Source organism: Pristis pectinata, chromosome 31 (assembly GCF_009764475.1).
Source record: "Pristis pectinata isolate sPriPec2 chromosome 31, sPriPec2.1.pri, whole genome shotgun sequence".
Taxonomy (NCBI): Eukaryota; Metazoa; Chordata; class Chondrichthyes; order Rhinopristiformes; family Pristidae; genus Pristis; species Pristis pectinata.
Window position 1 is genome coordinate 19,224,674 of NC_067435.1, and position 13,253 is coordinate 19,237,926.

The following is a 13,253-nucleotide window of genomic DNA, read 5'->3' on the forward strand; positions in this document are numbered from 1 at the left end:
CATAGACATTCAGACATTGTGGGCCATTAGCCATTCTGTTCTATATTTTCTATATATAAATAGCTGAGGGTCAAGAAGTGAGCCTTGGGGCACTCCACTAGTTACATATTTCCAGCTTGAAATTCTGATTCTCTGTGACACTTAAACAAGCAAGGCATAGAAGAATACAGTCCTAATGCAGGCAAATGGGATTAGATGGAGAAAAAGGTCAGCATGGACATAGTGGCTGAAGGGCCCATTTCTGTGCTGTGCAACTTTATGCATCTGTGAAAATCCATGTTGATAACCACTAATTGGGCCCCATTGTGTTAAAAGGAGTGCATGAATCAGGACATTGATGAATTTAAAGGGAGCATGGGGACAGAGGCCTGGTGTATTAAAAGAAGATGGGAACTGGGGCTTCTTTGTGTTAGAGGGAGAAGAAGAATAGGGGCTCCAGTGTGTTAAAAGGAGCACTGGAACCAGGATCCTGGTGAGTTTAAAGGGATTACAGGAACCAATGCTTGATGTGTTAAAGGGAGAGCAAGAATAGGGGCCCCAGTGAGTTAAAGGGAGCATTGTAACCTGGATCCCAGTGTAATAGTGCAGGAACCAGGGTCCCATTGTGTTAAAGGGAGATTGAGAACTGGGGCCTAGGTTGTTAAATGAAACACTTGAACTGGGACCCCAGTAGGTTACATGGATTGCAGGAACCAGGGCCTTGGGGTGTTAAAGGGAGCACACAGGAACCAGAACCCCACTGTGTTAAATGGAGCATTGGGATTAGCAGCCAGTGAGCCAGATGTTGAACCATTGGGATTTCCAAACAATTGGATTATGGATTATCAATGTTTTACTGTAAATTATGTTAGTATAGATGGGTACTTGATGGTTGTCATGGCTATAGTGGGCTGAAGGACCTGTTTCCCTGCTGTATGATTCCATGACTATTTATAAAGTCCAGGATCCTTTATGGTTTTTTTAAAGCACTTTCTCGCCCTGCTACTTACTATTTATTGGTGTATATATTCCAAGACCACTCTGCCCCCGTCAGAACTTTGCCTTTGTACACCTCTTCTCATTCTGCTGACTGGAATGTAACATTTTGCACTTCTCTGTGTTTAACTTCATCCATCACATATCCACTCATGTCTCCATCATCCTGAAGTTTAATACTATCCTCCTCTCATTTGCACTAATTCCGAGTGTACAGTCATCTCTGCATTTGGAAATTTGCCCCTTTATACCCAAGTTTAAGTCATTAAGAAAAGCAGTGGTCCCAGTACTGCTCACTGAGAGACTCTAAAGTACTCGCTGTTTCCTATCATTTAGCCAATTTTCCATCTAGGCTGCTATTGTCCCTTTTATTCCACTCAACCTTAAAGACAAGCCTATTACGGGGCACTTTGTCAATGCCATTTTAAAGTCAACATTGATGACATCAGCTGTGACAGAAAACATGGTGTGGCAGTGCTGTTTAAAATGTTATAGCATAGAAGACAGAAGTTGGCCTCAAAGGGTTAAGCACAGAATCCAATTGTTTGGAGTTAAGGAATGAGTAGACTACAGTCACGGTCCTGGAGTATTCTGTAGACCACCAAATAGTGAAAGAGAAATAGTACGGAGAATCTGCAGGGATGTGTGGAAGAACTATTGATTGGGATAACATTAGAGAAAAGGATAAAAAAGAGGTGGAATTTCTGAAATATGTAGAGGGAACTTGATTAACATGTTTTCAGCCTTACAAGGAAAGTCTAATTTCTGCGTCTGGTTCTGAGCAATGAGGTGGGCCGAGTGGACTAAGCATCAATGGCAGAACACTTGGGAACAGCAATGAGTATTGTCATGTTATAACATTTAACATAGATAATGGAGAAGAAGATAAAGCAATCTTAAGAAGAATTTTGTAGTTGGAGGAGGACTAGCTTCAAAGGGGAAAGAAAATATCTGGCCAGGGTAAAGCCCTTGGACCCCAACTATTCACAATTAACAATTTAGCTCAGGGGCTGTAGCATCTCCAGGTATGCTGATGAATCAAACTAAATGGTAATGTCAGTAGTGATGAGGGTAAAAAGAAACTTCAAGCAGATATAGACAAACAGAGTGGACAACATGGAACAATGTGAGGTTACTCACGAAGAAATGCCAAGCATTTTTGAAATGCAGAGATTGGAAATGTTGATATTTAAAGGGATGAGGTGTACATATATCACTGAAAGCTATTATGCAGATGAAGCAGCCAATTAGGGAGGCAACGGGTACGTTGCCCTTTATTGCAAGAGGCAATATTTTCTTCATATTTCCTCTTAAAAAGTTTTGCTGGCCTGTGAGGGAGCTTTTATTGAACTGCTCATAATTTTCCTTCCTCTATTTACTTGAATATTTGGAGAACCTGTACTAGTGTTTTGTCTCGTAATGCCTTCTAATGTTATATTCCTTGTAAATTGCAGTGAAGTGGTGAGTTAGTCAACTAGCACAGTTACTAGAAGAATAGAGAACTCAGATGTTGACCAGTTGACGCAACTACAATGCTATGTACAAAATTTTGATGCTTCTTTTGCTGCTTTGGATGAGAGTAACAACAGTTGACACAGCTCAGTTGCTTGTATTCATTTATAGTATGATGAATTGTTCAACATTATCGAGGAACTGGCAAGACAAAGACACCATAGGGTAGACATTATTATGAATGTCTGCAAAACACAAGTGTCTGAATTTAACCTGGGAAAATGGTAGCACGTTATCACGGAGGCAGTAAGGAACACAATGGGGAAAAATGCTTGGTTGATGGGTAAAATTAATAGCCATAAAGAATCAATGGGCATAGCTAAATCAATTGGATTATATTGCTTTATTTCCTCAAGATTGCATTGTGGAAAGGCACTAGACTTACATGAGGTAATGAAAGTCGTAGTGTTAACAGTATATTTCATCCATTCTCACAGACAATTCCAAAGTTATTTGGAAGAAATTGGTGCACCTTATAGTTAGTGCAACTTTACAAAACTTTGATTAGGTCACAGCTGGAGTATTGTGTGCAGTTCTGGCCACCATACTACAGGAAGGATGTGACTGCACTAGAAAAAATGCAGAGGAGATTTACTAGAATGGAACATTCAGTTATAAGGAGAGACTGTATGGGCTGGGGTTGTTTTCTCTGGAGCCAAGGAGGCTGAAGGGGGACCTGATAGAAACATACAAAATTAGGAGGAACATTGATCACGTGAATAGTGAGAAACTTTTTCCTATAACAAAGATGTCTAAAACCAGAGGGCATATGTTTAAGGTGAGGAGTAAGAGGTTTAGAGCGGATCTGAGGAAAAACTTTTTCACCCAGAGTGTGGTTGCAGTCTGGAATGTACTGCCTGTGAAGGTGGTGGATGCAGCTACACTCAAAACATTTCAAAGTATCTGGATGAGCACTTGAATCAACAAAGCATAGAAGGTTTCAGACTAAGTGCCAGTAAATGGGATTAGTATAAGGGTCTCAACTTGAAATGTCGACTGTCTGTTTCCCACCACAGATGCTGCCCAACCCACTGAGATCCATCAGCAGTTTCTTTTTTGCTGATGGATACATGAAGGTGGGCATGGATATGGTGGACTGAATGCCCTTCCTTTATGCTATATGATTCCATGACCATGACTCTACAAGGTATGTCAGGAGTGTGATGGAGTACTTCACTTGCCTTGACGAGTACTGCTTCAAAAACTGAAATCCTGCAGAACAAGGTAGTGTACTTGATTGGTACTCCATCCACCAGCTAACATGTTTATCCCCTCCACCACTGGTGTTCCAATGTTGTGGTGTGTACTAGCTATAGGATACATTGAAGCAACTTAGCAAGGCATCCTCAAGAACACCTACCTAACATATAGTTGCTCCAATTAGATGGATAGGAGCACAAATCATATTTTAACACCACGACTTTTATGTGACACACCTGCCTGTCTTAGAAATAGATTATCATTCATTTACTATGCTGGATCAAAAGCCTGGAACGCTCTGGATAACAATGCTGTAGGAGAAGCTTTACCATCATTGTCTTCCCAAAAACAATGTGTGGAAATTTTATCTTCCCAATACTGAGCTGAGAACAGGATGTGGTGCAGAGACAGATGAAGGTTGAGAGATAATGGTGAGATGGAATTTGAAATCATTGGCATAAATTTATAAGCTGACCCTAGAGTGGCAGACAATATTACTGAGGAATACTCAGAGGATGTAGCAGATGGGTGTCAAGGCCAAAATCCTAATGGTCTTGGATGGAATGATAAGGCATTGCTGATAAATCTGTGGCAATGCTTGAATATGTAGCAGAGTAATTACACGAATAGAAGCTTGATGGTGAGCTTGGACTTGGTGGATTGAATGGCCTAGTTCTATGCTGATTGACTTACTGATTCTATGGCTGTAAGATTTCCAGAGAAATAAACAATGCAGGAAGGGTACTGATGGGTAATATTGAATTTTGCAAAAAAAACCTAACATAATAAAACGACATAGTGACAGAAGTTGTTTATTCGTGCTGTTAGTTACTGTATATATGCAATTAAACACCCTTAGAGAAATGCAAGCTAGGTTTATTCTCACTGGAAAGTAAGAGGCTGAGGGATGACCTTATTGAGTTTCATAAAATTATGAGCATGATTACGGTAGATAGTCAGAGCCTTTTTATGGAGGACATAGGTTTAAGGTGAGAGGGGAGAAATTTAAAGAAGATCTGAAGGGCAAGTTTTTCCACACAGTTGGTGGTAGTTATATGGAATGATCTGCTGGGGAAGTGGTAGATGCAGATACAAATACAGCATTTAAAAGGTATTTGGGTGGCTACTTGGATGGGAAAGGAGTAGAGGGATACAGGCCTAATGTGGGCAAATAGGATTAGGTAGATAGGCATCATGGTCAGCATGGGTGAGTTGGGCCAAAGGGCCTATTTCTATGCCAGACAATTCCATGATGCTATAATGTTATGAATAGATGATCATGAAGCTTGGACACATTGCTGAGTCTTGAGGGAGCAGGAAAGTTGGATATAGGACAATATTAGGTGATGGTGGCAGTCTAAGACTTTTGGAAAAAAGAATGATAACAGTCCTTTGAAGATTTGAGAGGAGGGAATCATTTTCATATCAATAACATGGGGATTAGGAAGAGAAGTTGAATAATTGAATAGGTGGGATCTCTCGATATCTCACTTTTAAAAGCATCCCTCTTCCTAGACGTCCCTTTTACTGCAAACAACCTACTCCAATCAAGTTTTGCAAGTTCCTGTCTAATACTGTCAAAATTTGCCTTGCCCCAATTTAGAACTTTAACCTGTGGGTCAGATCTGTCTCTTTCCATAACTAATTTAAAATTAGTAGAACTATGGTCACTGGTCTCAGAGTGCTCCCCCACTGACACCTCACTCACTTGCCCTGCCCTAGTTCCCATGAGTAGGTCAAGCTTTGCCTTCTCCCTAATACAGCCTTCTGTATTGCCTGAGGAAACTTTCCTGAACACACTTAACAAATTCCACCCCATCTCAGCCCTTAGCACTATGGCAGTCCCAGGCTAATTAGGAAAGTTAAAATCACCCACTATGACAACCCTATTATTTTTGCAATCGCTCTGCATATTTGTTCCTCTAATTCCCATCGACTATTAGGGGGCCTATAGTACAATCCCAACAAGGTGATCATCCCAGAGAAGGTGCTGGATGTCTTATTTCTTATTTCTCAGCTCTATCCATAAAGCCTCACTGGATGATCCATCAGTAATTTCATCTGACTACTGCTGTCCTCCTTAGTCAGAATTGCAACTCCCCCTCCTCTCTTTCCTCCACCTCCTTCCTGACTATAGCACCTGTACCACGGAACATTTAGCTGCCAGTCCTGTCCCTCCCTTAGCCATGTTTCTATAATGGCTATAATATCTCAATCCCATGTAGCTATCCAAGCCCTGAGTTTATCTGCCTTACCTGTCAGGCCTCTTGCACTGAAATAAATGCAACTTAATCCAACAGTCTTTCCTTGCTCCCTGCTATGCTGCTGTCTGTTTTGTCTATTGAACTTACTGTCATTGAATGCTAAGTCAACTTCCAGTCTCCCATCTGTTTCACTGCTGCTTTAAATCTCACCCCCTGCCAATCTAGTTTAAACCCTCCCAAGTAGCACTTCCTAATCTAGCCACCTGGATATTGGTCCCCCTCCAGTTCAAATGACTATTGTACAGGTTATTTCTGCCCCAGAAGAGATCCCAATGTTTCAAAAATCTGAATCCCTGCACCAACTCTTCAGCCACATATTCATCTGCCATATCCTCTTATTCTCACCCTCACTAGCATGTGGCATTGAAAGTAACCCAGAGATTACTACCCTTGAGGTACTGCTTTTTAACCTCTTTCCTAGCTCCTTACTCTGCAGGACCTCATCCCTTTTTCTACTTATGCTATTTGTGTCAATGTGCACAATGACTTCCAGCTACTCACCCTCCCCCCTTGAGAATGTTCTGCAACCACTCAGAGACATCCTCCACCCTGGCACCAGGGAGGCAACACACTATCCTGAAGTCCTTTATGTAGCTACAGAATCTCCTGTCTGCCCCCCAGCTATCGAGTCTAACTATTGAGGAGATAAAACTGGATACAGTAAACCCAATTAGGGAGAGTCAAGACTTCCAAAAAACTTATAATAATTTCATTACGAAAGACTGCTCTGTAGAGGGTGATGAATAAACAGACACGTTAGGGAGAATTATCTCAAAATTCTAATATTCCCAATCAATATAATTTAGTTTGGAAACACAATTAAGGTCATTTTAATTCTTATCACAAAAAGAAAAATAAATGAAGAAGAATCCTCAATTGCCTTTTTATTCTATTGAAGGTGATGGAAAAGTAAATTAAGCAAGGTGAACAACAGACTGTTATTCCCCATTTAATTGTTATTCCCCATTTTTTGGCCAAAGCTAAAAAAATATAGTTAAAAGTTAATGTCAACTTCAAACATTCACATGAAATGAAGGGAACAACATCAGATGAAGCAGCCAACTAGTTTTAGAAGAATGCATTCTCTTCTTAAAAGAGGGAAGGTAAAAGTTAATGTCGTTAATTGCAGGCTCGTGCAGCTAGAAGAAAATAGGAATAGCACTTACTTAATCATAGGTATTAAACTTGCTGAAGAGTGGATAGATGCTGGGTGATGGATTCATTGTGATCATATCTGGTTGCTACAGAACAATTAGCAAATCCAACAGAAAAGTGCAAACATTGCTTTTGGCCAATCACAAGAAATGTGGGATCGGCAAAGAAATTGCAAGCTGTTTTGCATCTATTGCATAGCCTCCCCAAGCATCACAATGGGGATTTAAATCTCCAGGGGAATAACCTATCTCCTTGTACCACAGCATCACTTATTCATGCCCCAAAGCACCAATTTGGTTCAACTGTTATTTATGCTTTGTTTGATTTCCTTAGCTTTCCTATCTAGGTCTCAGAATAGCCCTCTATTTCTTTTTCCTTAGTGTGATTGCCTAGCCTCCTATTAAATATATTCATATTAGTCACTCCCATTAGTAGCCATTTTTAATCTTTGCTTAAAAAATCTCCACTAATTTATTGGTGACTATAATATCTTGATGGCCTCTAGGTTTCCTTTTTACTTCAAGTGGAAACAGTTTTATACTTGTGCAGATCCTTGTTGGGCCCCCTTCAGCCTTTGCAAATAAAGTAAGACCTAGCCACTTCATCCTTTTTTGTCAAGTACAACCTCACATTTTCGTTATCAGCCTTTTTTTGACACACCCTCCTATAGATCTGCAGCCACTTTGGAAGATGGCAATTTCTTTTGTATGACATTCATACTTGAATGTTTAGTCTGTCAATGGCTTCCTGAAATGGCAAGTGGAGAAATGAGGTACTTTTTGCACGAGACCTTAATAAGCAAGTTGCAGTCTAAGGTTCCATACAGGTTCAGCATTACTTCACTTTTACAAATAATAGCATCAACAAACTTAAGAGATGCCTGCAGTTTGAAAGCTACCTTGCATCAAGGAATCGAGATCGCAGGATCATCACTGCTTCACAAGTACTCTGCTTTAGTTGCATCTGAATGGAGCTGAATTTGCGGTGGATAATAGAAACCATGCGCTCAATCTCCTTTGGTGAAATGGGTCTGGTCCGACTTTGTTCACGAAGCAAGTTCATGACGTGTGTGGTGAACTCACTGCATGCCTACCAACAAAACAGACAAAGATTAGAATAGGCATTGACAAGGAATTCATCAGATAGAATTCATAAGTAGATGCCGATAATGACCTTTTTCATTCTTCCACATCAGTAAATGAAGCTTTCAGCTCCTATAGACCACATGCTACAAAGTTGACATGCAATGATCCACAACTTCAGGAAAAAAATGTTGGATCATATAGTTCTCCAAATGCTATTGGGTCTGGTATGGACAAAGCTGTAAGTACATGAGCTCAGGTCAGGTTGTGCATGTTAATTTTATACACAAGTAGATCTCTAGTGGGGGCATCTAATGAAGGAGTTTGTATTGTATTATTTGAATAATTACAATCTAATTTGTAAAGCTGTGACTATTTTATATTTTAAAGAAGTTTAAAAATCTAACTTAAACCACAGCATTTGTGTCTTTATAAATATGATTAAGTTTATCAGTATCTAGTTAAGCATGATTAAAATTAAATGTTTTTTGTGAATGACACTCAGAAGTACTTTGGATTGTCAAGCTGGCAGCTACCTGGTAAAAACATTGGACAGTGCTGAGGTACAATTACAGAGAAATTGTAGAAAAGAAATTACAGAGGTACAGTTAAGCAAAGTTTCTCTCATTCATTATTAGCCAGCTATGCCAGATTCATTTACAGATGGATGCTTACATGCTGCAAACATATCTCTCTGGAAAAACCTCACTTTGCTTCACTGAGCTGCTCTAACATTTGGCTTTTGTTATGATTAAATTGCACTTCAGGTGCAAATTTACAAAGATTAAGTATAAACTAGTTGTAAGTCAATCCACCAATCAGTTTATAGTCTGATAGTCAATCAACCCGATTGCTTCATTCCTTGTTTGAACTGATTTGACGAATACTGAAAGGATTTATTTGATGAACACCAACATGACATTTCAAAAGATGTAAAACCAATGGGCTATGGATGTTGGGCTATATAGTCCTTTACAACGTTTGGTTATGTGGATCACACCTGCTCATATTTCTCCAGCTCTGAGTGGTAAATCTGTCGTATTTGTGCAAGTTTGGCTCTGTAGTCAGAGTGCTCGATAGAATTGTCATTGGGTGATCCACCAGATGCCGCCGCCGCTGCTGCTGCTGCGGCTGAGCCGCCACCCTTCTCAGGACCAGACACTCCTTCTGCCAACAACATGTTATCCAGTCTCATCAACTGTGGATCTGGAGGCTCCTCTTCTTGGACACCCCGAATACTCAGCACTGCGTAGAGCAAAAGAGAGTGTTACAGACTTTGCAATGGAAACATTAATGAAAAAGTGTGCCAGGAAAAGAAAATAAATTTCCCATCATTGACAGATGCTAAAATGATACAGCACATCGCCTTCCAGTAAAGCAGTTTAAACTGATGAATGGTAGATTGAACTAATGTTGCTCACAAGGTTTACACATGAAGAAATGTTTTGGTGGGAGAAAATACTTTAAAAATGCACAAGCTTTTTTTAAATGGCCTTCTCACACTTATGTGGTCAGAAGTGTTGCCTGTTGTAAACTACCTCAAATGGGGATTAGGATTAAAAATTCCAGAGATTGGGATTTAGCAATGGAATGACAGATCCACCATCTAAGGTCAACAAATGACTTCACAATCAATTCTTAGTATGATATTGACATTTACCATTTTCACTTCATTAAAATTTTATATTTCTTCAACATCCATATCAAAATTAAACTGCAATATTGAATTTTGACAAATGCTTGTAAAATAATGAAGACCAATTGTAACAGCATCAATATTCAGTTAAAAGGTCCTCAGCTTTGATTCCTGATTAACTGATTGTGTACTGAAAGTCTTCCATTGAAAAAAATCAGCATTTTTCAGTTAGACTTCAAGTGATATCGGCAATCAATGGGGCACAGAAAAATTAAAGAATGTACTGAGGCATATTCTACAAACATTCTTTTGTGCAGTACTATTAATTTCCATGCTCATTTGTTCACTAACTCTCCCAAACATGTGGCATCTACCACCAATAATAATAAAGGCAACTGGTATATTAGAATTACGCCCCCTTTAAGTCACACACAACCCTAACTTGGAAATATATCACTGTTACTTCATTGTTCACAGATCTTGAAACTCCCTAACCAATAGAAATATGAGATTACCTTCTCCAGAAGGACTGCAGAGGTTTAAGAAAGGGCCTCATCATCGGCTTATCAAGGCCAACTAAGAAAGATACTAAATGCTGGCATTTCTGTCATGCCTAGATTTCAAAAATTTAAATCTTAAATCAAACAAGGGAAACCTTGAAGGTATAAGAGGAGGGTTGGCTGTGGTTGAATGGGAGAACACATTGAAATATATGGCAGTGGACAGGCAGTGGTTGGCATTTAAAAAAATAATACACAAATTGCAAAAGAAATACATCCCTGTAAGGCACTAAAAACACCAAAAGAAAACTGAATCATCTGTGGCTGATATGAAAAATTAAAGACAGTATTAAGAGACTTACAAAGTTGCCTGAAATAACAGCAAACCTGAGGATTATGAGCATTTTGGAACTCGGCAGAAAAGGACCAAGAAATTGATAAGGAAAGGCAAGATAGAATATATGTAGACTGGTAGGAAACATAAAAATGGATTGTAGGAAATTTTATAGGTACATAAAAGGGAAATGATTAGTGGGAACAAATGTGGGCCTCTTCCAGACAGAGACAGGAGAGTTTATAATGAGAAATAAGGAACTGGCAGAATAATTAAGCAATTACTTCATGGACAGAACTTGCCTAATATATTAGAGAATGAAAGATTGAGCAAGAATGATGAACTGAAGGAACTAAGTCAAAAAATAACACCAGGCAAATTGGTGAGCTTGAAAGCTGATAAATCCCAAGGACCCAATGATCTACACCCCAAGTTTTGAAGTAGGTAGTTTTAGTGGACGCCCTGATTATCATCTTCGCGGGTTCGATAGATTCTGAAATTGTTTCTGTGGATTGGAGAATGATAAAGAAAGGAGGGAGAGAGAAAATAAGCCAACAACACCACTGTTGTTGGACAACTCACAGCTGGTGATGAGTCAGCGCAGGAGTGAGATAGGACACCTGGTTGAGTGGTGCCGCAACAACAACCTCTTACTCAACGTCAGTAAAACTGATTGTTGACTTCAGGAAGGGGAAGGAGGCAAACGTGCACCAGTCTAAATTGGGGGATCAGCAGTGCCGAGGGTCAGCAGCTTTAAATTCCTGAGTGTTAACGTATTGAACAACCTGTCCTGGGCCCAGCACATAGATGTAATCACAAGGAAGGCACACCAGTGTATTTACTTTTTTAGAAGCTTAAGGAGGTTCAGTATATCGCTGAACACTCTAATAAACTTGTACACATGTACTGTTGGAAGTATCCTGACTGGTTGCATCATGGTTTGGTAGAGCAAATCGAATGCACGGGGACGTAAGAAGCTGCAGAGAGTAGTGGACTAAGCCCAATACATCAAGGGCACATCCCTCCCCACCATTGGTAGTATCTACATATCTACACGAAGGAAACATCTATCATCAAAGATCCCCACCATCCAGACAATGCCATCTTCCCGCAGCTACTATCAGGCAGGAGGTACAGAAGCCTGAAGTCCCACACCATCAGGTTCAAGAACAGCTACTCCCCTTCACCCATTTCGTTCTTGAACCACCCTGCACAACTCTAATCACTACCTCAGTATAGCAACACTATGACCACTTTGATCGCTTTGCACTATAATAGACTTTGTTTTTTGTTCGTTCTAATTGTGTTCTTTCTTGTAAAAATTGTGTATAATCTATGTTTATGTTTCTCTTGTGAATGCTGCTTATCTGATGCTATGTGCATGTGATGTTGCTGCAAGTAAGTTTTTCATTGTATCTGTGCATACGTGTACTTGTGAATATGACAATAAACTTGACTTTTCGAAATAGGGAACTACTGGCCTGCAAGCCTAACATCAGTGGCAGGGAAAATGCTGGAACCTATCATGAAAAAGAACGTCCTGTAAAGAATAATAGGATTGAGCAGAGACAACATAAATTTATGAAAAATAAGTTGTGTTTAATTAACCTTCTGAAATCCTTTGAGGATGTGACCAATAGAATAGATAGTGGAGAACTAGTGGATGTGGGGTATTTGGATTTTTGGAAAGCTTTTGGTAAAGTCCAGCATGGGATGTTGGTCAACTGAGAGCATGGAATTGGGGGTAACGTACTTACTTAAACATTGATTAAAGGCCTTTACATGGCTAGATGCAAGGAGGATGTTTCTCTTTACTAAGGAGTCTAGGATAAGGGAACATAGTGGATTGAGATTTAGTTTTCAGACAGAGAGCAATAAATAGGATCCTTTTCAGGTTGGTAGGCTTTGACTAGTAGGATATCACAGGGATATTTGGGCTGCAGCTATTCAAAATCTATATCAAGGGACCAACTATCATAAATTCACATTTGCTGATAAAACTAAGCTTAGATGGGATAATGAATATGGAAAGGGCATAAAGCAGCTTTAGCGGCATATGGACAACCTGAGCAAATGGGCAAGAACATGGCAGATGGAACACAATTTGGAAAATTGTGAGATCTTCCACTTTGGTGAACATAATAGAAAAGCAGAGTATTCATTATGTAGTATGAAGTTGAGAAGGGTTGATGTTCAGAGAAGGTTCCTGGATGTGCATATAAACAAGTAAATGAAAGCTAACATGTAAGTACAGCAGGCAATTAGGAAGGCATGTGGTTTGTTAGCAAGAGTGTATGAATTCAGAAGTAAGGATGATTTACTGCAATTGTATTGGGCCTTGGTGAAGCCACATCCAGAGTATTGTAAACAGTTTTGGTCTTCTTACCCATGAAAGGAGATCTCATCAAAACTTACACATTGATTAAAGAGCTTGACAGGCTAGATGCAAGAAGGTCTTTCTTTTTACTGAGGAGTTTAAGACAAGGGAACGTAGTTTTTAAGGGTGGGCCATTTGTAAGGGTGGACTAAAATGAGGAAAAGATTCTTCATTTAGAGGGCAGTGAATCTTTGGAATTCTCTGCCCTGTAGAGCCAT

At 39.7% G+C, this 13,253-nt stretch overlaps 1 protein-coding gene across 2 annotated transcripts in view; it reads right to left on the reverse strand.

The window, feature by feature from the left end:
* pbx4 (pre-B-cell leukemia transcription factor 4) overlaps nucleotides 1–13,253 on the reverse strand; it is a 396,756-nt gene that overhangs the window by 63,867 nt on the left and 319,636 nt on the right. For both annotated transcript variants that reach the window (XM_052042105.1, XM_052042104.1), the window contains exons 3-4: nucleotides 9,189–9,433; nucleotides 8,005–8,195 (exon numbers count right to left, since the gene is read on the reverse strand). In XM_052042105.1, coding sequence (XP_051898065.1) covers nucleotides 8,005–8,195; nucleotides 9,189–9,433 — 436 coding nt within the window. The remainder of the gene's footprint in view (nucleotides 1–8,004; nucleotides 8,196–9,188; nucleotides 9,434–13,253) is intronic.